The sequence below is a fragment of the Spermophilus citellus genome (genome assembly GCF_964194105.1).
Source record: "Spermophilus citellus genome assembly, chromosome: 6".
NCBI lineage: Eukaryota > Metazoa > Chordata > Mammalia > Rodentia > Sciuridae > Spermophilus > Spermophilus citellus.
In genome coordinates, this window is record NC_138187.1 from 15,947,898 (window position 1) to 15,972,212 (window position 24,315).

General features: G+C 43.1%; 1 protein-coding gene across 1 annotated transcript in view; it reads left to right on the plus strand.

Annotated features, from left to right (window-relative positions):
* Positions 1 to 24,315, plus strand: part of OTOA (otoancorin) — an 82,219-nt gene that overhangs the window by 42,205 nt on the left and 15,699 nt on the right. The window contains exons 19-23 of the mRNA XM_081298339.1: positions 768 to 903; positions 2,422 to 2,612; positions 6,977 to 7,070; positions 10,573 to 10,702; positions 21,817 to 22,004. Coding sequence (XP_081154465.1) covers positions 768 to 903; positions 2,422 to 2,612; positions 6,977 to 7,070; positions 10,573 to 10,702; positions 21,817 to 22,004 — 739 coding nt within the window. The remainder of the gene's footprint in view (positions 1 to 767; positions 904 to 2,421; positions 2,613 to 6,976; positions 7,071 to 10,572; positions 10,703 to 21,816; positions 22,005 to 24,315) is intronic.

Genomic DNA, 24,315 nt, shown 5'->3' on the forward strand with positions numbered 1-24,315 from the left:
CACCCCTAGAAGAGAGGCATGATGGGAAGTCTGTTTCCCACCCCTAGAAGAGAGGCATGATGGGAAGTCTGTTTCCCACCCCTAGAAGAGAGGCATGATGGGAAGTCTGTTTCCCACCCCTAGAAGAGAGGCATGATGGGAAGTCTGTTTCCCACCCCTAGAAGAGAGGCATGATGGGAAGTCTGTTTCCCACCCCTAGAAGAGAGGCATGATGGGAAGTCTGTTTCCCACCCCTAGAAGAGAGGCATGATGGGAAGTCTGTTTCCCACCCCTAGAAGAGAGGCATGATGGGAAGTCTGTTTCCCACCCCTAGAAGAGAAGCATGATGGGAAGTGTGTCCCACCCTCCACTAGAAGAGGTACATGATTAGAGGTCTGTTTTCCCACCCCTAGAAGAAGAGCATGATGGAAACTCTGTCCCCGCCCACCTCAGAAGACGAGCATGATGGGAATTCAGTTTTCCCACCCCTAGAAGAAGAGCATGATGGGAACTTTGTCCCCGCCCACCCCAGAAGATAAGTGTGATGGGAATTCAGTTTCCCTGCCCCTAGAAGAAGAGCATGATGGGAGCTTTACCCCCTACTCCGCCCTAGAAGAGGTGCATGATGGGTAGGAGCTACCTGCCCCAGGGAGCCACAGCATCACTGGAAAAGAGAGACATTAAAGAGTATCCCCGTGATGAGCTATAGGGCACATGCACATCAATTTCAGGAGCAAATACAGGACAGCCACTGTTTTCCTCTTCTGCTTGTCCCCATCTCTCTCCAGGGCCCGCTTCCTGGCTTCTGTCCCAGCCTCCCGGTGTGCGCCCTTTCTGATCAGCCTGGGCAAGAGTCGACTGGACTCCCTGGTTTCAGATTCCCACAAAAGGGATTTGGTCCTCAGGAAAGTACAACAGTGCCTGGTGAGGAACCTTTCTGGGTCACACTTCACGGCTGTCCCTCTTCTCTGGGTGTCTGTAGTCATCTTGGGAAGACCTTGTGGGGATCTGGCTGGGATCTTGAGCCTCCTGTGATAGCTGGAAGTCTGATTGTGGGTCCCAGAGCTGACTCTGGGAGAACAGAGTTGCTGGTTGGAATAATCTTGGTGAATGGTTCTGGAGATACCTGTCCCAGGGCCTGAATGAAGGGAGGCCACACTGGAGGATTGGAAAAAGCAGAGTCTACAGAGTTTGGGTTCTAGACATGCCTCTGCCAGCTATTGGTTTTAGGCACATCACTTCCCCTCCCTGAACCTTGGTTTTTCTCATCTGTAAGGTGGATATAACAGCACATCTCTCAGGGCTTTCTGAAGGGTATGAAATGGGCACTGCATTTTTTTTTTTATTTTTAGAATTTTTTATTGATTCTTTTTAGTTATACATAACATTAAGATTCATTTTGACATATTTATAAAAGTATGGAATATAATTTGTTCTAATTCAGTCCCCAGTACTTTCTCTTTCCCTTCTGTCCTCCCTCCCCTGTTCCCTTCCTTTTACTAAACTTTCTGCTATTTAGGATGTACATGATTGTGAAGTTTGCTGTGGTATATTCATATATATACACAGGAAATTTTAAATTTCTCTACCTCATCCTTCCTCCTTTCCCTTCATTCCCTTTTATCTACTCTACTGATCTTTCTTCTGTTACTGATCTTTCTTCCTTATTTTGGATTAGCTTCTGCATAATAGTGAAAACATTGGACCTTTGACTTTTTGGGACTGGCTTATTTCACTTAGCATGATAGTTTCCAATTCCATCCATTTACCAGGCAAATACCATTATATCATTCTTCTTTATGGCTCAGTAGTGCTCCATTGTGTATATGTACCACATTTTCTTTTTCCATTCATCTGTCAAGGGCATGTAGCTTAGCTCCATAGCTTGGCTATTGTGAATTGTGGGAACTGAATTATTGAATGCACAGGGCCTAAGACCAAAACATCTTGGTAACTGGCAGTTTCTTTATGTTTAAAATATGGGCTATGTTAGTTCTTTTCTCTTATAGTTATTATGAAGGTGAAGTGGATTAAAATTTGTAGATGTTTAGAACAGTGCCTAGCACATAGTATATGCATAATAAATGTTAGCTATTTTTATCATTTTGAGGAGGAGCTTGGAAAGCATTCAAGTGCCCTACAAGCTTTGGAGTGCTGATTTTCTTGTTATATACTATTATTATAATGGTTGTTGGACTGAGCAGTAACAATGACAACAGCCCTTATTTGCTGAGTGCTCAGGAGGCACCAGGCTGGGGTCTCCCAGACTTCTGAGGCTGCCTCCCTGGGGGGAAATCAGGTCCTGCTCCATCTTTGGAGGTCCATGGCAGGGTGGGTGATTCATCCTGGAATCTTGAAGAAGTTTGGAACTGGGAGTGTTTTTCAGGGATCATGACCTTGCGCCCTGCTGGATCTCCCAGGAGTAACACTGGTTGCTTTCAGGATGATTCCATTGCTGATGAGTACACCGTAGACATCGTGGGGAATCTGCTGTGTCATTTGCCAGCGACCATCATTGAAAGAGGCATCTCCCCCCGGGCCTGGGCCGCTGCTCTGCAGGGCCTTGGAGACTGCCCAGACCTCAGCCCTGAGCAGAAGGCCGCGGTGAGGCTCAGGCTGCTGGAACAGTGCGGGTGAGAGGGGCAGGGGCTGGGCTTTGGGGGGAAGTTGTTCTGGTGAAGGGACACCAGTGTTGCCTCTCAAAGGAGATAGGTTCTAGTTAGGATGAGGTCAGATGTGCTATTAGGATAGTTTTGGAAGTGTGACGTTTCTTCTTTTGGCTTCGGGGTCCCTATGAAGCGGGGAACAATTGTAGCCACCCTGCAGGCTTGCATGGGTATCACTGACTCAGCTTGGCATGTGGAAGGGACAGTTTTGAAAAGATGGACCTTGAAAATGCAAGGTGTTGGTATCATGATTTTAAAGACTATTTTTTTGGTGGGGGGTACTGGGGATTGAATCTGGGGGTGCTCAACCATTAAGCCACACCCCCAGCCCTTTAAAAAAATTTTTATTTAGAGACAGGGTCTCACTGAGTTGTTTAGGGCTTGCTAAGTTACTGAGGCTAGCTTTGAATTTGTGATCTGCCGCAGTCTGGCTGGGCACAGAATCACGAGCTACTCACAGCCTTGTAGTTTCAAACAGCAATTCTTTATTCCCGAACTCACACCGGCCCTCTTACAAACACGTTCTGGGGAAATCCAAGTTCTGCCGCACAATTCACATCCGAAATACTTTCTCAATTCCACGAGAACTCAACGGGAACTCAGGCAGCAGGATACGCCCTATTCCCAGCAGCAGTAACCTTGAACCTGGAACTGCCTTAAATCCAGATTGTCCTAAACCGGGAACGCCCTAAACCAGGAACGCCCTAAACCAGGAACGCCCTAAACCACCGGGATACTTCCTAAAACCTGCAGGATACACCCTAAACCTGGATCCACCCTGGTCCTTGAGCAGGGTCACCTTTCTCAAACACACATGCAATGTCACAGCGAATTTCCAAGGCAAGTCCATTTAACATGGGGTACGCTGGCAAGGAAATTTCGATGCGTCATTCCTACTTGGCAATGGCCCTCAGCAGTGATCCTCCTGCCTTGGCCTCCCAAGCCACCGGGATTATAGGTGTGTGTCACCACGTCTCGCTTTAAAGATTATTTTAAAGAGTAGTTTTAGGTTTATAGCAAAATTGAGAGGAAGGTATAGAGATTTCTTATACCACTTCTCAGAGGAGGATATACAATCAATCAACAAGTACATGAAAAAATGCTCACCATCTCTAGCAGTCAGAGAAATGCAAATCAAAACCACCCTAAGATACCATCTCACTCCAGTAAGATTGGCAGCCACTATGAAGTCAAACAACAACAAGTGCTGGCAAGGATGTGGAGAAAAGGGTACACTTGTACATTGCTGGTGGGACTGCAAATTGGTGCGGCCAATTTGGAAAGCAGTTTGGAGATTCCTGGGAAAGCTGGGAATGGAACCACCATTTGACCCTGCTATTGCCCTTCTCGGACTATTCCCTGAAGACCTTAAAAGAGCATGCTACAGGGATACTGCCACATCGATGTTCATAGCAGCACAATTCACAATAGCTAGACTGTGGAACCAACCCAGATGCCCTTCAATAGATGAATGGATAAAAAAAATGTGGCATCTATACACAATGGAGTACTATGCAGCAATAAGAAATGACAAAATCATAGAATTTGCAGGGAAATGGATGGCACTAGAGCAGATTATGCTTAGTGAAGCTAGCCAATCCCTAAAAAACAAATACCAAATGTCTTCTTTGATATAATGAGAGCAACTATGAACAGAGCAGGGAGGAAGAGCAGGAAGAAAAGAGTAACATTAAACAGAGATATGAGATGGGAGGGAAAGGGAGAGAAAAGGGAAATTGCATGGAAATGAAGGGAGACCCTCATTGCTATACAAAATTACATATAAGAGGTTGTGAGGGGAATGGGAAAATAAACAAGGAGAGAAATGAATTACAGTAGATGGGGTAGAGAGAGAAGATGGGAGGGGAGGGGAGAGGGGATAGTAGGGGACAGGAAAGGTAGCAGAATACAACAATTACTAATAGGGCATTATGTAAAATTGTGGATGTGTAACCGACGTGATTCTGCAATCTGCATTTGGGGTAAAATTGGGGGTTCATAACCCACTTCAATCTAATGTATGAAATATGATATGTCAAGAGCTTTGTAATGTTGTGAACAACCAATAAAAAAAAGTAAAAAAAATAAATATTAAAAATTCAAAAAAAAAGAAGATTTCTTATACATCACTTATACAGCCCTGTAGCTTCCCCATTGTTAATATCTCCATTTGGAGTGGCACATTTATTACAGTTGAAGAATTCTCATAGACATCACAATGTTGTCACTAACACCAATATCCACAGATACATTAGGGCTCATTCTTGGGGTTGGGCATTCCCTGGTTTTGGACTAATGTATAATGACATGTATTTACCATGATAGTGTCACACAGAGTGTTTTCATTGTCCTGAAAATCCTCTGTTCCACCTATTCATTCCTTCCTTCCCCTCCTCCCTGGTCATCACTGATGGCTTTTCCAGAATGTCATATAGTTGAATCATATGGCCTATCCAGATTGGCTTCTTTCACTTAATAACATGCAGTTAAGGCTCCTCCATGTCTTTTCATGGCCTGGCAGCTTGTTTCTTTTTAGCACTGAATTATATTCCATTGTCTGGATGCGCCACAGTTTATTTATCCATTTGACTACTGAAGGGCATCTTGGCTGTTTCTGAATATTGGCCCTTATAAACAAAGCTGCTATAAACATTCATGTGCAGATTGTGGTGTGTGTGTGTGTGTGTGTGTGTGTGTGTGTAAACAAGTTTTCAGCTCCTTTGGGTAAATACTAAAGTGTGTAATTGCTGGATCATATTGTTAATTTTGTAGGAAACCATCAAACTATCTTTCAAAGTGGCTAAAGCATTTTGCATTCAATGAAAGAGATGAAAGAGAGTTCCTATTTCTCCACATTATTGTTATTTTTGTAATAATAATAATTACCATTACCTCCAGGTGTGTGAGAACTTCCTGGAGGAAAACAGAGCTCTGCTTTCCCGTGGAGAGCTTTCTGAGGGAGGTCAGACATTTGAGTGGGATGCAGCTGTCAGTCAATGCTGAGATGACGAATGCTCTTTTGAGTAATTGTGTCGTGGGTATTGTACTGTTATGTAGAGTTTAACACCAAGGACTCAGGAGCCAGAATATTTGTTAAAATTTTGCTTCTACCATATACTGTTCATGTGGCCTGAGAAAACCTCATCTTTCTGCAGTTTAATTTTCACATTTGTAGAATGGGGATAGTTATAGTCCCTGTACGGTGGTTGTGATGATGAAGTGAGTTAATATAGTTAAAGAACTTCCAGTAGTGCGGGGCACGCAAGTGCTGTGACCACCGTTTTACTGCCAGGACTAAGGGAATAGCTGCTGTTAGGACAGGTGCAGGTCTTGCTTTCATGGGGCTTATGGTCTAATGGGATAATATTTTTATTTTTTTCTGTGGTGCTGGGGTTTGAACCCAGGGCCTTGTGCATGAGAGGCAAGCACTCTACCAACTGAGCTGTATCCCCAGTCCCTAGTGGGATATTTTTATCAAAGAAATAGGGATGGGCTCATTAAGGGGTGTTTAGCTTTGATGCTAGAGGGACCCTCACTGCTAATTGGGTAGATCTCCTTAGATATAATGTAGCACACTTCATGGTAGACATTTTCGCCTCTTTGAGAACAATAGTAGATTCTGGGTCTGTTCAGTTATCCTGTCAAATTCAAAAGAAATTTTTTTCTTACTGTAAGATAAAACTCTTTTGTGACCTGTGGTTATAGCTCAGTGGTAGAGCACTTTTCTAGCATGCAAAAAGCACTGGGTTCAATCTCTAGCACCATAAGAACAAAAGAGGCGGTTACAATAATTTGAAAAGAACAACAATATCATTACTCTTCTTTGAGAAGGGGGAGGAAGGACACATGGTGATATAAGTGACAGAAACTCAATGATTCAATTCAAACTAAAAAAAGTGGGAATTTGTTGAGTTCAGAAATAGAATGTAATGAGAAAGTCTAGGGGTGGACTTCAGGCAGGACTGGATTGGAATCTGTTCCTCCCATTCCTCAGCTTGCCATTCCTTGGTATGGCCCTTATTTTCTCTATTTGGTGATTGGCCTCCAGTATCCTCTTTACAAGGAGTGACTCCAGAAAAGAGAGAGCCACTCTGGTAGGTTCTTCAAAATTTCAAGGGATGATTGATCAGTCTGTATCACATGTCCTTTATTTATTTATTTATTTGGCCAGTGAAGTGGGATCGTGTGATTGACAGCCTCTCTGGGCATTAAGGACGGGTCTGTTCTTGAAAGTAAAGGATGCTGGGTACAAGGATGTCCATGACGGACGTCCACGATGGACTTCCACTACAATGTGGTGTTTCATTTTGCTGCTTATCATTTCTTTTTAGGCTTCCTCAGAACTGGACGGCTGAGACTACAAAGGACTTGGGACCTTTTCTAGTACTTTTCTCAGGAGATGAATTACGCCCTATTGCCAGAAAGGTACCTCTGTGCTTCATTTGAAGAATTTAAGAAGGTCGAAGGAGTTTGAAGGGGATACCTCACTGGGTTTGCACCCTCTGTGGTTCGGGAAGGTTCTTTTTTTTTTGGCTTCAAAGAGGTTAGATGTTTCCAGTTTCATTCTGAGATGCCCAGAGTTCAGGGAAAGGGAGTGAGGTGACAGCTGAATGACCTCTAGTCCTTTCCGTGGCCCTCCAGGCAAATGTGTCCTGCTATGGTCATGCTATCTGTCATCTCATGTGCATGCCCATTCAAGGTCTTGTTCCTTCCAGTGCCATATGCATATGCGCATGGTGTTCAGGGTGTGCAATCACATACGTGAACACCATTAATCCAAAACCAGATCACTGAGCCCAGCACTCTACTAGGGAAGTCACTAAAGTAACTATCCAAGCTTTAGATAGTTTAGGCCAAGATATGTGCAAAACAAATCAGTCACCTTTTGCTGCATACAGAGCCTCATGGTCTCACTGGCATGCAATGATAGCATTTGGTCTGTGGGTCCCTGGGGCAGCCCTCTGTGGAACCCTGTCTTTAGGGCCCTCTCCTCATGGTACAGTTCTGAAATTCCAGATAAAGGAGTGGAAAAGTACAATCATTCTTAAGGCCTAGGCTGGACATTGGCTTGCCTCTTCTGCCACATTCCAACCACCAAGGAGATTCACATGACTAAGCCCCACCTGGAGGGGCAGGAAGTAGTCTCCTATGGAGATGGAGGGTGGGGAAGGAATAAATGTTTGCCTGGTTACAGTCAGACCTACCACAAAGCACACCCACACACTCAGACCTGTACCTGCACACGCAGTCTGCACATGAGCGTGCTTAGCAGGGCTTGAGCACAGGCACATCGCCAGGGTCACGCATGCACAGCTCATCTTCTAACGTCTGGTCAGAGCAAAATCACCGTCCAGGTGTCCAAACATAAACAGTAGGTGCATAAATATTATATACTGATCTTGTCTTTAAAAAAAACAACTTATGAAATGGAAATCATCCTGTATCAACATGGTGAGATTTCAAAAACAGCATAGAGTTAGAAAAGCCTGAGTTGCAAAAGAATGTGTATGGTAGGATACCAAGGACATGAATAAATACTAGCTAAATTAATTTTAAGCACCTGCAGAACAAGTCTATGTATAAGGTAAGTTTAAAAGTGTGCTGAGAATGGTTAATGCCAAATTCAGAGTCACAGTTACTTCTGGGGAAGGCGAGAGGCTGAAGGCTGGGGAGGGACCCATCAATTGTATCTGTGATGTCTTATTTCTTAAGTTGAATTGTAGGTACATGGGGTACATGGGTGTTTTGTTGTATTATTCTGTATATATATATATTTTTTGATGCTGGAAATGTTTAATAAAACAAGTAGTACATGCTTCTGGTTAAAAATCCCAAGTGTTCCAGAGGCTATAGGATGAAAAGCAACTCTTCCTCTCACCCCAGATTTCTACTCCCAGCTTTTCTACTCAGAGCAGCCATTCTTTGCAGTTTCTTGTGCATCCTTTCAGAAAAATGCCACCCACGCACACACACAGGCTCCCTTTCAACAACACAAAATGGAAAATACCAGTCTGTTGGTTTGTTCCCTGCTAGATTCTTTGCATCTTTAACAGTTAACCACAGTCATCCATTGCTTAATGATGGGGGTAGGTTATGAGGAATGCATCATTGGATGATTTCACCATTGTGCAAACTTCATAGAATGTACTCACACAAACTAAAGTCACTAAGTGATGTGATCCTGTGGCCTGCATTGACTGAAAACGTTGTTAAGTGGCACTTGCTGTACTTTTGTATGACTGGCTTCACAGTAGGTTCGTTGATACCAGCATTACCACAAACACGTGGGTGATGTGATAGGATGGCTATGACATTACCAGACACCAGAAAAATTTTAGCTCCATTGTGAACCTATGGGACTGTGGTCGAATGCGTGGTCCGTCGTCAACTGAAAGGTCATTGTATGTTGCTGGACAGTCTCTTTCAACAGTTGCCCACTAGAATCACCTGGGGACACTCTAAAATGAACTGATCCATGGTCCCCACTCCAGACCAAGTGACTCAAATCTCTGAAGGTGAAGCCTGGATATCTGTAGAATTCCCAGGTGATTCTTACCCATAGCTGACTTAACTTCCAACTCTTATTCTGAAGATTTGGATAGAAAGAGTAACTACACAAACCAAGTTGCTTTCTCTGTGGGAGAGCTGGGACACAGTGGCATGTGATGGTATAAGAGCCTGATGAGTTCTTTGGGCTCATAGATAGGGCTCCCAAGAATGGACAAAGTCTGATATAGTTCTGGATGGGAAATGATACCTTGTTCATGGGCACCAAGCTCCCTCACTGCTAATCTCCACCCAAAACCCAGAGGCAGCCCTTCTGTACCTCCTTTTTATGAAAAACATAAAGTTTTTAATATTAGCCTGAAAAAAGAGGAGGAGCACCCACATTTTTTTTTGTAGACATTATCAGATTGCTCTGATAATGAGGCACCATGTAACAGTCCCACAGAAAAACAGGAGTGCACGTCTCCTACATCTTAGCCAGCATTAAGTATTATCACTTTATTTTATTTTTGACAATCTGATAGATGAAAAGTGACGTTGGTTAATGTGGAGGTTGGGTATCTTTTTTTAGGATTGTTAGTTGGACCATGTTAGTTGGGCTAGATTGTTATATGAACCATGTTAGTTGGGCTAGAGATTAAACTGATATGAGAAGCTGCCCTAAAGAGAAAAACAAATAAATAACCTGAGGCATTAGGCAGCATTGTGGTTTAAGCTCTTGAAAAACCAGCCTCTATCTCAGAGCAAAGCCTGTCCAAGGAAGGGACATCACCTTTGTCCTTGGAAAGACCCACAGAGCACTCCTAAGCACATTCCCACCCTGCTAAGTTGTTTATCTACAAATAACAAATAACATGCTGCACCAGGTGTCCCTGACTCAGTCAGGCTAGGTGGGGATCCATAGCAACCCCCTAGCAGCCACCAATCAGCATGAGACAGGGAAATACCTGGGATGCCAGATGACCCTCCCAGTTTATGGTGGTTGATAACTTGTTGGGAAACCATGTAGTTCAGCACGTACACCCCTCGTGGCTTAAACCAATCAGTTCAAACGAATACTGACCAATCACCCCTACCCAACTTGTTCCCGCCAGTGAATGTGCTAATCATGTTTTAGAGTTGTTATTTTATTTTCCCGCCGTGTGTGATGATTTGCTAAGAGATGCTATGATGTATGTGAGGTCCCTGCCTTCTCCAAAGAATTTATAAAACTGCTGCAAACCCTGGGCTCGGGGCCTCTCAGCGTCACCAGTTGCTGTGTGCACGCGGAGGACCGAGCTAGCTCGCAATAAACACCTCTTTGCTGCTTACATCGATCTTGGGTCTCTGGTGGTCTTTGGGGGTCCTGAATTTGAGCACAACACTCTGACTTAGATATGTCTAATGTGCTTTAACTATTTGTTCTTTTTAACACACACAGTTTCCTGATATCCTTCAACAAACAGCTTTCAAGATGGCGGGGACTCTGCTCCCTAAAGAATTCCTCTGGGCTGTCTTTGAATCTGTTCGGAACAGTAGTGATGAGAGCCCCAGTTTGGACCCCACCCCTGGTGAGTGCTTCTGGGGTATCTGATCCTGTGCCAGGGTCCCTGACATTTAAAGAGCTCCTTGTCCAGAAGACTGAATTAAATATTTGAAAAGTACCAGAAGGCAAAAATCCACAGGCCAAAGAACCACACCTTTGTAAAGTCATTTGAAATCATATTCCACACTCCTTACCAAGATAGTAGGTGTAATGGGTGGATGTGTGTAAGACACATTTCAATAGGATTGGCTTAAAAGACCAACATGGTTCAGCAGCTAAATACTGCAGTGATGGGGGCAGTCATTTACTGGCTGTGCGACTTTGGGTAATCTCTTTGACCTCTCTGTGCCTCAGTTTTCATCCTCTATTAAAGTGAGGGTAAAGAAAACCCTGCACCTCATTGGATTATTGTGAAGATTAACAGGTTTAAATCCGGCGTATAGGAAAGGCTCAAAAATATTAGACATTTTTATTATCTGCACTGTGTACCTGCTAAGTACATCCTTGTGCTAGGCACGAAGAGACAAAAGTCAGTCAAACCCAGTAATAATTGTAATAATCATAGTTCACAGTCAGTCCTTGCTTGCTTTCATCCAACAAATACTTATTGAAAGCTGATTATGTGATGAAGAGAAAAATTCCCGGTCCTCACAAAGCTTATTTTCAAATGGGGCATAGCCAGACAATTAATTCCATACATAAGTAAAATATGTAGAATGTTGTACAGTGATAAGTACCAAGAAGGAAGGTAAAGCAGGGAAGGGTCTGGGAGTGTTCAGTATTGAAAGTGGAGTATTTTTTGAGGGTGTGGGTACTGGGGATTGAATTCAGGGGGCACTTGACCACTGAGCCACATCCCCAGCCCTGTTTTTGTATTTTATTTAGGGACAGGGTCTCACTGAGTTGCTAAACGCCTCACTGTAGCTGAGGGTGGCAACTCACGATCCTCTTGCCTAGGCCTCCTGAGCTGCTGGGATTACAGGCATGTGCCTCCACGCCTGATGAAACTGAAGTTTTGAGATGAAACTCATCTCCCCACTTTTGTTGGTGGGTGGGGTCTGCCTAAGGTGCCAACCTCTGCAGTCAAGAAGTGCCACGGCTCTTAATGGTGGGCCGTTCCCTCCAGTGATGCAATAGACCCAGCAGCTCTCTGTGGATTTCTTCCTCGTGGGTTCTTGTCTTGTGAATTCCAAGAATGAAACCCATGGACCATGATGAGTGAGCGTGGGAGTAGGATTTATTGAACTCTTGTGGTGTAAGAGGGGACCCAACAGTGGCTTTTCTCTGACCAAGTATGCTAGTCTAGGGGTTTAAGTAGCACCTGGGTCACTGTTAGTGGTCCAAGCTTATGCTAATTATGGTTTGGAAAAGTACTAATGCTATTGGTCCAAACTTATGGTAATTAGGGTTTGGAAAAGTAACGCTATTGGTCAGCCCCAATCCCATTCGGGTTTGCCTTACTTCAATTTCCTCCCTGCTTCAGAAAGCGGAAGTTGGAGTCATGGAGTTGCGCATGCTGCCTGGGGTGTCTGGAGCTGCAGCTCTGCAGTGCGCCTCTGCAGTGGGCATCCCCACTGTGTGCAGGATGGGTTGCGGCAGGGTGACGGATCCGGGTCCGCTTGCCCTGGCTCACCTCAGCACTAGACCACTGCCCCTCAGGCCACCATGGCAGGCTACTCATGGCAGCCCCTGCTTCCTGCCTGGGCTTCAGTCCACCCCAGCTGCCACTCTGCTGCTTCGCCACTCCCTTGCTACTTCTCAGCAGGGACCAGTGGGCTGGCTGCATGGCTTGGTGGCTGGGGACCCATGTCAGTGAGAGATCATAATGTGGAAGAGAACCATTAAGGAAGGTCAGATCCAGACGGTGATGTTTGAATGAAGACCCAGGGGGATGTGGGAGTGGACCACATTGATTGTCATGTTCACAGCCCGGTTGCCTAGAGACCAAAGGAAACACCCAGAGATGGTGTATGAGGCTTAAGGCTTCATTGAGAAATGCTTATGGGAAAGGTCCAGTGTTGACAGGCTGAACAGGTAGCACCTGCTCCCTTCACCTCTTTGCCAAGGTGCCTCCTCTGCCTCAAGGCATTTTGTCTAGTAGCAGCTGGCTGGACAAGTTCCGTAGAACCCCCAGTTCCCCACAAGTCATTCCTGAGAGAGAGGCTTTATATGTCAGGCTGCAGGAGCAGTGACATCACCAGCATTATTAGCTTGCTTAGTCTGCCTGCATGACCAGCATCTCAAGGAGCAACTGTCCTGTTGTACATGCAAGACAGCAGCTTTCTACAGATAATGCTGACTTTCCCTGGTTCCCAGTGTGCATTAGAGACAGACAGTGTCCTTCAAAACATTCCTGCTCAGGCTTGCTCTCATTGTTCCTGTAACTTGGCTAGGTTTTGGAGATTAGAAAAGGGCATTCGAGGACATGGTGTTTTACTGCCTTCTATTTTCTATAAGTTTTCCAGACAGAGAGAATACAATGGGAGTGGGAGAGGGATGGGTAGTGAGAAGCCCATGTCATTGGAGGAACAGGCCACGCAGATAGGGCCTGAGGAAGGAAACCCTAAGGACTTTGGCTTTTGCTCCAGGTAGAGGAATCCTGGGGTATCAAGCAAAGAAAGATCCCCATCTGATTTGATCCACTGTAGGTTATCTTCTCCCCATATGCACTGTCTTGTTCTCATTTCTATTCTGTGAGGTGGGCACCATGATTCTCCCATTCTCTTGAGGAGGGAAACTGGGGTTCAGAGACATTCAGGAACTTTGCCAAAGTCACATAGTTAGTAAGTGGCGACTCTTGGACTTGTGTCCAGAGCTGGTGGTGTTGACTGCTAGCTTCTGCTGCCCTCAGAGCTGGCCATCTTGGAGTCATATATCACATGACTCTTACTGTGGTCTGTGGGAAGCAAGTCTTTCCATACCTGGGGAGGAAGCTTCTACCAGTACATAGACAGGGTTTTCTTAGTTAATTCTTGGTATTAATTGCCACTGTGATTTTATTTTATTTTTTTAATATTTTTTTATTGGTTGTTCAAAACATTACAAAGCTCATGATATATCATCTTTCATACATTTGACTCAATTGGGTTATGAACTCCCATTTTTATCCCAAATACAAATTGCAGAATCACATCGGTTACACACTCACGTTTTTACATAATGGCATATTAGTGACTGTTGTATTCTGCTACCTTTCCTATCCCCTACTATCCCCCTCCCCTCCCCTCCCATCATCCCTCTCTACCTCATCTGCTGTTGTTCACTTCTTTCCCTTGTTTCCCCCCCTTTCCCCTCTCAACCTCTTCTATGTAATTTTGTGTAACATTGAGGGTCTCCTACCATTTCCATATGCTTTCCCTTCTCTCTCCCTTTCTCTCCCCCCACTTGTCTTTGTTTAATGTTAATCTTTTCCTCATGCTCTTCCTCCCTGTTCTGTTCTTAGTTGCTCTCTTTATATCAAAGAAGACATTTGGCATTTGTTTTTTAAGGATTGGCTAGCTTCGCTTAGCATAATCTGCTCTAATGCCATCCATTTCCCTGCAAATTCTATGATTTTGTCATTTTTTAGTGCTGCGTAGTACTCCATTGTGTATAGATGCCACATTTTTTTTATCCATTCATCTATTGAGGGGCATCTAGGTTGGTTCCACAGTCTAGCTATTGTGAATTGTGCCACTATGATCATTGATTCGGCAGTATCCCTATAGTACGCTCTTTTAAGATCCTCAGGGAATAGTCCGAGGAGGGCGATAGCTGGGTCAAATGGTGGATCCATTCCCAGCTTTCCCAGGTATCTCCATACTGCTTTCCAAATTGGCCTTACCAATTTGCAGTCCCACCAGCAGTGTACAAGTGTACCCTTTTCCCCACATCCTCGCCTACACTTGTTGTTGTTGGACTTCATAATGGCTGCCAATCTTACTGGAGTGAGATGGTATCTTAGGGTGGTTTTGATTTGCATTTCTCTGACTGCTAGAGATGGTGAGCATTTTTTCATGTACTTGTTGATTGATTGTATGTCCTCTGTGAAGTGTCTGTTCAGGTCCTTGGCCCATTTGTTGATTGGGTTATTTGTTATCTTATTGTTTAATTTTTTGAGTTCTTTGTATATTCTGGATATTAGGGCTCTATCTGAAGGGTGAGGGGTAAAGATTTGTTCCCAGGATGTAGGCTCTCTATTTACCTCTCTTATTGTTTCTCTTGCTGAGAAAAAACTTTTTAGTTTAAGTAAGTCCCATTTGTTGATTCTAGTTATTAACTCTTGGGCTATGGGCATCCTATTAAGGAATTTGGAGCCCGACCCCACAGTATGTAGATCATAGCCAACTTTTTCTTCTATCAGACACAGTGTCTCTGATTTGATATCTAGCTCCTTGATCCATTTTGAGTTAACTTTTGTGCATGGCAAGAGAAAGGGATTCAGTTTCATTTTGTTGCATATGGATTTCCAATTTTCCCAGCACCATTTGTTGAAGATGCTATCCTTCCTCCATTGCATGCTTTTAGCCCCTTTATCAAATATAAGAAAGTTGTAATTTTGTGGATTGGTTTCTGTGTCCTCTATTCTGTACCATTGGTCCACCTGCCTGTTTTGGTACCAGTACCACGCTGTTTTTGTTACTATTGTTTTGTAGTACAGTTTGAAATCTGGTATCGCTATACCTCCAGATTCACACTTCCTGCTTAGAATTGCTTTTGCTATTCTGGGTCTTTTGTTTTTCCATATGAATTTCATGATTGCTTTATCTATTTCTATAAGAAATGCCGTTGGGATTTTAATTGGCATCGCATTAAACCTGTAGAGAACTTTGGGTAATATCGCCATTTTGTTGATGTTAGTTCTGCCTATCCATGAACAGGGTACATTTTTCCATCTTCTAAGATCTTCTTCTATCTCTCTCTCTTTAGGGTTCTGTAGTTTTCATTGTATAAATCTTTCACCTCTTTTGTTAGGTTGATTCCCAAGTATTTTATTTTCTTTGAGGATATTGTGAATGGAGTGGTTTTCTTCATTTCCATTTCAGAAGTTTTGTTGCTGATATACAGGAATGCCTTTGATTTATGCGTGTTGATTTTATAACCTGCCACTTTGCTGAATTCATTTATTAACTCTAGCAGCTTCTTTGTAGACCCTTTTGGGTCTGTTAAATATATTATCATGTCATCCGCAAATAGCGATAATTTAAGTTCTTCTTTTCCTATTTTTATGCCTTTAATTTCTTTCGTCTGTCTAATTGCTCTGGCTAGTATTTCAAGAACTAAATTGAATAGAAGTGGTGATAGAGGGCATCCCTGTCTTGTTCCAGATTTTAGAGGGAATGCCTTCAGTTTTTCTCCATTTAGGATGATGCTAGCCTGAGGTTTAGCATATATAGCTTTTACAATGTTGAGGTAAGTTCCTGTTATCCCTAGTTTTTCTAGTGTTTTGAACATAAAGGGATGCTGTACTTTGTCAAATGATTTTTCTGCATCTATCGAGATGATCATATGGTTCTTGTCTTTAAGTCTATTGATGTGGTGAATAACATTTATTGATTTCCGTATATTGAACCAGCCTTGCATCCCAGGGACGAATCCTACTTGATCATGGTGCACAATTTTTTTGATATGCTTTTGTATTCGATTCGCCAGGATTTTATTGAGAATTTTTGCATCCAAGTTCATTAGAGATATTGGCCTGTAGTTTTCTTTCTTTGAAGTGTCTTTGTCTGGTTTCGGGATCAGGGTGATGTTGGCCTCATAGAATGAATTTGGAAGAGCTCCTTCTTTTTCTATTTCTTGAAATAGCTTGAAAAGTATTGGTATTAATTCTTCTTTGAAGGTTTTGTAAAACTCTGCTGTATACCCATCTGGTCCAGGGCTTTTTTTGGTTGGTAGTCTTTTGATGGCTTCTTCAATTTCTTCCTTTGTTATTGGTCTGTTTAAATTGTGTGTGTCTTCCTGACTCAATCTGGGCAGATGGTATGACTTAAGAAATTTATCGATATCTTCACTATCTTCTATTTTATTGGAATATAGGGTTTCAAAATACTTTCTAATTATCTTCTGTATTTCTGTAGTGTCTGTTGTGATATTGCCTTTTTCATCCCGTATATTAGTAATTTGAGTTCTCTCTCTTCTTCTCTTCGTTAGCATGGCTAAGGGCCTGTCGATCTTATTTATTTTTTCAAAGAACCAACTTTTAATTTTTTCAATGTTTGTTTTTTGTTTCAATTTCGTTGATTTCTGCTCTAATTTTAATTATTTCTTGTCTTCTACTACATTTGCTGTTGTTTTGCTCTTCCTTTTCTAGGTTTTTGAGGTGTAGTGTGAGTTCATTTATTTGTTGGTTTTTTCTTTTTTTGAGGAAAGAACTCCAAGAAATGAATTTCCCTCTTAAAACTGCTTTCATTGTGTCCCATAGATTCCGGTATGTTGTGTCTGTATTGTCATTTGTCTCTAAGAATTTTTTTTATCTCCTCCTTTATGTCTTCTGTAACCCATTGATCATTCAGTAACATATTGTTCATTTTCCATGTGATGTAGGATTTTTCCTTCCTTCTTTTATCATTGATTTCCAGTTTCATTCCATTATGATCAGATATGGTGCATGGTATTATCTCCACACCTTTATATTTACTAAGAGTTGCCCTATGGTATAATATATGGTCTATCTTTGAGTAGGATCCATGTGCTGCTGAGAAGAACGTGTATCCACTTGATGATGGTTGATATATTCTATATATGTCGGTTAAGTCTAGGTTATTGATTGTGCTATTGAGTTCAATAGTTTCTTTATTCAGCTTTTTTCTAGAGGATCTGTCTAATGGTGAGAGCGGTGTGTTGAAGTCACCCATAATTATTGTGTTGTAGTCTATTTGACTCTTGAACTTGAGGAGAGTTTGTTTTATGAACGTTGCAGCTCCATTGTTGGGTGCATACAAATTGATGATTGTTATGTCTTGTTGGTGGATGGTTCCTTTTAACAGTATATAGTGTCCTTCTTTATCCCTTTTGATTAACTTAGGTTTGAAGTTGATTTTATTCGATATGAGTATGGCCACTCCTGCTTGCTTCCGAGGGCCATGTGAGTGGTATTATTTTTCCCAACCTTTTACCTTCAGCCTGTGTATGTCTTTTCCTATCATATGAGTCTCCTGAAGGCAGCATATTGTTGGATTTTTTTTTGATCCAGGTTACTAGCCTAGGTCTCTTGATTGGTGAGTTTAGGCCATTAACATTTAAGGTTACAATTGAAATATGATTTGTACTTCCAGTCATGTTTATTTATTTATTTATTTTAGTTTGGCTAGTTTTTACTTTTTGGTTATTTTCCTCCCCCTTTGCTGAGATACCTCCTGCTGTTAGTTTTGGGCACTATTTTTCAATTCCTCTTCTTGTAGTATTTTGCTCAAAATGCTTTGCAGTGCTGGTTTTCTGGCTGCGAATTCTTTTAGCTTTTGTTTATCGTGAAAGATTTTAATTTCATTGTCAAATCTGAAGCTTAGTTTTGTTGGATATAGTATTCTTGGTTGGAATCCATTATTTTTCAGCATTTGAAATACATTGTTCCAGGATCTTCTCGCTTTCAAAGTCTGTGATGAAAAATCAGTCGTTAACCTAATTGGTTTACCCCTGAATGTAATCTGCCTCCTTTCTTTTAATATTTAATATTCTCTCCTTGTTCTGTATGTTGGCTATCTTCATAATTATATGTCTTGGAGTTGGTCTGTTACGGCTTTGAATGTTTGGGGTCCTGTAGGCTTCCAGGATTTGGCAATCCATTCCATCTTTCATCTCTGGGAAGTTTTCTAGAATTATTTCATTTAATAGGTTGTCCATTCCTTTGGTTTGATTCTCTATGCCTTCTTCTATCCCGATGACTCTCAAGTTTGTTTTTTTTTATGACATCCCATATCTCTTGAATAGACTGCTCATGGGATTTAAGCATCTTTTCTGTGTTGACTATATTCTTTTCAAGTTGATAAACTTTGTCTTCATTATCTGATGTTCTGACTTCTACTTGATCTAGTCTATTTGTAATACTCTCGTTTGAGTTTTTAATTTGGTTTATAGTTTCCTGCATTTCTAGGATTACTGTTTGATTTTTTTTTTAAGATCTCTATCTCCTGGTAAAGCTCGTTCTTTGCCATTTGAATTTGTTTATTTAATTCATTTTCAAAATATACTTTTATTGCTTGGACTTGCTGTCTCATGTCGTTCTCTAATATTCCTTTCCATCTGAGTTAGGTATGCCTTGAGTTCTTTCCCTATCCCTGTTTCTGATGCTTCTAGGTCCTCCTGTAGATTTAAGTTGTCCTGCATTGTTTGTACTCCTTTTTTCCCTTGTTTTTTTTCCATGATTTTCACGTTACTTTCCAGCTCTATTTGATTGCTGTGTTTCTGCTCTCTTCTATAAATTTGTTTTGGTTTTTTATATCTCTGTTGTCTATCCTTTGTGTTGGTAGACTATGCCTGCTAAAGTGGATTCCGCTGGGAAGGAATTCTGACGGCCAAGCTCCAGTGACGTCACCTCTCTGCTATGGCAGGCCCCAGGCTCCTTGCCGGGGTGTCCAAATGTGGGGGTGGGACTGGACTGTCTCTGGTTGGTTTCAGCTCCCGGACACCGGCGGCCAGGCGGTCTCCAGCCACCCAGTCGCGCTGGCAGCCAGTGGGCGATCGGTTGCCGGCGGGCGGGCAGTCTCCAGCCGCCCAGTCGCGCGGACAGCGGGTGGGCTGTTGCCGGTGGGCGGGTGATCTCTAGCCGCCCACTCGCAGGGTCGGTCGCCAGCGGGCGGCCGGTTTCCAGCCGCCCAGTTGCGCAGGCAGCAGGCGTATGATCGGTCGCCGGCGGGCGGGCGATCTCTAGCCGCCCAGTCGCAGTGGCAATGGGCCGGCTGTCGCTGGTGGGCAGGCGATCTCTAGCTGCCCAGTCGAGCGGTTGGTCGCCGGCGGGGGGCAGACTCCAGCCGCCCAGTCGTGCAGGCAGTGGGTGGAGTTCCGCCAGCGGGTGTGCGTTCTCCAGCCGCCCAGTCGCGAGGGCCTGGCCTCTAGTCCCCTGGTTTCTCCTGCTAGTCCTGGTTTCTCCTGCTAGACCAGATTTCCCCTGAGTGATGCCTCTCGGCAGTTCAAACTGTACTCTGGGCCTGCCGTTTGTTGGGCGTGGAGGGTGGCTGTTGAGAACCCTGGCACTCTATTGTTTTGATTTTTTCCGCTTGCCCCTCCCCCCGCGCTGGCAATACAATGGGAGGGGGAGTTGAAGGTCGGGTGTCTCTAGTTTTCCCCGTCTTTATGCAGGCTTGCTCTGATAATCCCTCCCCCAGAGAGCCTAGGAGAGATTTTATGCGAATTCCCCGCTGTATGGGAGATGAGCTGAGTAACACGCACCTGTTTTATTGTTGCAATCTGTCGGAGAGTGGCGGTGGTTACTTCAGCTCTCCAAGATGGTGGCTGCCGGTTTCCTTGGTGGAGTTTCCGTTGTGGGGGATAGAACTGTCCCATTTCTTTCCCCGTCTGAAATCCCGAACTCAGCCCGGGGCTCCGTGAGTGCTCAGGCGGCAGGATTCCACAGAATCTGCAGCAACGTTTCTCCCTGCTTGCTGGTCGCTTCTCGGCAGCTCCCCACCGTCTGTAGCTTCGGGGCGGGCTGCACGGATCAGTCAGCCCGGATCTCCAGTCGCACAGTTGGCTCATGTATGAGACTCAATTACCAGACCTCGGTGCTGGAAATCCTTCCTCTAGGTTTCGGTGCACCCCCATTTTGCTGTAAGTTCCTAACAAGATAGTTTTTTTTGTCGTTATAACTCGTTATTCACCTGCGCAGTGGCGCGGTACACGGGGTGTGATGCACTCTATTCTCGGCCATCTTGGGAATCCGCCACTGTGATTTTAGTCATCAATAAATTAGCAGGATTACTACTTTGCTTAATTTGAGTTAATTTGTGTGTGTGTTCATTCATTCTCCAAATACTGGCTGAGCATCTACTATGTGCTAGGCTCTATTCTAAGCCCTAGACACACAGCTGTGATAAGACCAAGTCCCTGCTGTACCATTCATCCCTTCTATTTTTCTCTAATTCTGTGCTGTCATTAATCCTGGGAATTCAGGAGAGGTGGGTCTTTAGTCCCCTAAAAGTATGTTGTAATAAAGATGTTGAGGATCACAAATGACACCATTGATCTGGTCTAGTTTGGCCTCTTGATTGGAGTCCAGAGAGTTCATATTAAAAAATGCAGTGAGAAGGGAGTGACTACAGAGCTTGGGAAATACTCTGGCCTCTGGTAGTGCTGGTGAATAGTCAGCATGAGTAGTGGTCAGCTGCTAAAACAAAAAGATCCAGGACTGCTCTTAAAGGGCCTTGCACTTCCTCCCAGTCTGGGCATACTGAAGCCAGGAAGGACAATATCTCATTTGTGCATTAGTAGGTAACTAGTTTGTCTATGCAAACCTCAACTATTCAAGGACTGAAATGGATGGGTTTCTCCTGTTGTCGAGGAAAATGCAATGGGTCCATTTCTCTTCCTTCTTGGGATTAGAAGGCCACAGCTCCCACTATGATTTTTATGGATAGAAAATCACCCTCTCATTTGGATAGAAAGTCTCCTTTTTAATTACCATGGAACCCTTAATGCTGGGTTGCAAACTCAAATATGTAGGGGGTCAGGTAGGTAACATAAATGATAAAAATGTCTAACATTTACTAAACACCTTCTGTGTGCTTCTAAGTGCTTTCTATATAGTAACACTCGCAGTTTTCTTAACCATCTTACAAAGTGATTTTATTCCCATTTTATAGACAAGGAAATGGAAGAACAGAGGGGTTAAATGGCTTTGGATCTGAACCTGAAATCAGATCTGTTTACCAGCTCCTATTGCCCTCCAGGGGTTTGCAGTCCAGTTGTGACGTTGTAAAGCTGTTTCTTTGCCCATGTGGATGTGCAAAATGCTGGCGTCTCCAAGATTTGGCTACAGATAGTTATCAAAAAATGGCAGAAGTGGGATTTCAGCTGGGCTCTGGGCCCCAGCTCAGCCTCCCCACTCTCCTGCCTCTTGGGAAAGAATGGAACTGGTGAAGACGCTTATTCAGTAGGGAAACTGACTAGCATTTCCTGAATTTCTCTTCCCCACCCCATCCTTCCCTGCATCTCCCCATTCTTCAGGTTGCCAAGGAGTCACAGCTCCCTCCTCTGATGACATCTTTAAGTTGGCCGAGGCCAACGCCTGCTGGGCCCCCGAGAACCTCCTTTGTATGGAAGAAGACACTTTCATCAGGAGCGTGGAGCTGCTGGGGGCTGTCAAGGGTTTCAGCCAGCCTCAGCTGTTGACGCTGAAGGAGAAGGTGATTCAGGTAAACCGCCCCACAGGGAGGAGGCTCAAGTGAAGGACAGTCACCACCAAATTCTGGCCTTGCTGCATTTCTATACCTAGACACCCTCCTTGGGGGAATTTGCACCTACATGATCTTGTTGGAATTTCACTGCCTCTGCTCAGTGAGGCAGTTGTGATCTCCTCATTTGAGAAAAGGGGAAACTTCTAGTTCTTCCCTCTTAGGGCATCGACAGAGAATGGACTGAGATGCCTCTTGGCATCTTGTGGCTGTTCAGTAAATCAACTTCTGTGCGTGTCCTGTCCAAAACTCTTTCCAGGGATTCTGCCTTTTCTTCCTCCACTGGGAGAGCCCCAACTGCTGCCTGCAGCAGGTTTTCTCAGCATCTGTTCCAGACTCACCTGAGAACAGCAGGAAGGAGTAAGAAAAGAGAGCAGGAAGTAGTTGGCCATCTTTAAAAAGTTCCCTTTGAGTAGCTCAAGTTAGCTGTTGGGATCGTTATGAATATTTAGTTACTCTCATGGGGTTAAAAACATCACATCACTTAAAATTATATTTACAATTCTTTTTAAACAAGAAATCCGAGTTTATGGTAGAAAAGTCAGAAAATATTTAAACAGAAAATCAGTCATAATCTTTACTCCAGGATAAACAAGGGTGATATTTGGGTATATTCATCTGAAGCTTCTCAGATTTGTGCATGCATATAAAATAGAGTTGTAGATTTCATACCCATGTTTCTTTAGTATCCAAGGGGTACTGATTCCAGGACCCCCACAAATACCAATCCATGGATGATCAACTTCTTTATATAAAACAGCACAGTTTTTATATATAACCTACAATTCCCAATACAATTTAAATAGTTGCTATACTATATTGTTTAGGGAATAATGACAAGAAAATAAGTCTGTACATGTTCAATATAGATACAATTTTTTTTTTTTTTGCAGTGCCAGGGATTGAACCCAGGGCATCGTGCAAGTTAGGCAAGTGCCCTACAACGAGCCACATCCCCAACCCCAGATGCACTTTTTTTTGAAGTTTTTTTTTTTCCTGGTACTGAGCATTGAACCCAGGGATGCTTTACTACTGAGCTACACACTAAGTCCCTTTTTATTTTTATTTTTTTTAAAGATAGGGTCTCACTGAGTTGCTGGGGCTGGCCTAGAGCTTGCAATCCTCCTGCCTCAGCTTCTCATTGCTGGGATAACAGGTGTGCACCACTGCATCCTGCTCCTGCATCCTGTATTTTTGATCATGATTTGTTGAACCTACAGATTGCAAAACATGCAGATGCAGAGAACTGACTTTATTCACATATAGATGTTATAAAAAATGGCATCATACACACTGTTCAATAACTTTCAACATTCAACAGTGCTTACTTTACCATATTAGATATATAAATCTATATCAGTATTTTATATAGCTATATAATATTTCATTTTATGGCTGGCCTTTTTTATTTATCTAATTGTTAGTCTTTAAGATTGTATATATATATACATATATGTATATTTTGAATTGAATCGAATCCAGGGCCCTGTGCATGCAAGGCAAGCACCCTACCAACTGAGCTATATCCTCAGCCCCTAGATTATATTTTTAAAGCCTTAAGGTGCTTCTTTGTAATGTCTTTGGGTACTTATCTCATATTTCTTTTGGGCTAAATTCCCAGAGGATGAATTTCTTGGAGAAAGAGTGTAAGTATCTAAAAAGCTTTTGATCCACATAGTCAAATTACCCTTTCAAAATTATGTACTAATTTATATTCTCAGTTAACAACAAACAAGGGCATCTTTTGCCTCATGTCTTCACAACGTCAGAGACCACCATTCTTTACATTCCTTGTCAACATAATGAGGCAACATGGCCTTCTTTAATTATTTTAAATGAGCATTTTTTCATTCATGACAGAGAATAAACTTCTTCTCATATGTTTTCTTCTTCTGTGAATCTCCTGTTAATGTCTTTTTTTTTTAAAAAAAGAAAACAAAAATGTGGTCATGATTTGTAAGAGATTTATATATTAAAGAGACCCTAGGCCGGTCAAGGTGGTATAAGCCTGTAATCCCAGAGGTTTGGGAGGCTGAGAGCAGGAGGATCACAAGTTCAAAACCAGCCTCAGCAAAAAGCAAGATGCTAAGCAACTCAGTGAGACCCCATTTCTAAAATAATAATACAGACTAGGGCTGGGGATGTGATTCAGTGGTCGAGTGCCCCTGAGTTCAATCCCTGATACCCCCCTGCAAAAAAGAGACCCTATGTGTATTTAAAATATACCATCTTAGTTTGCTCAGGCTGCTATAAGAAAATATACAGGATAACT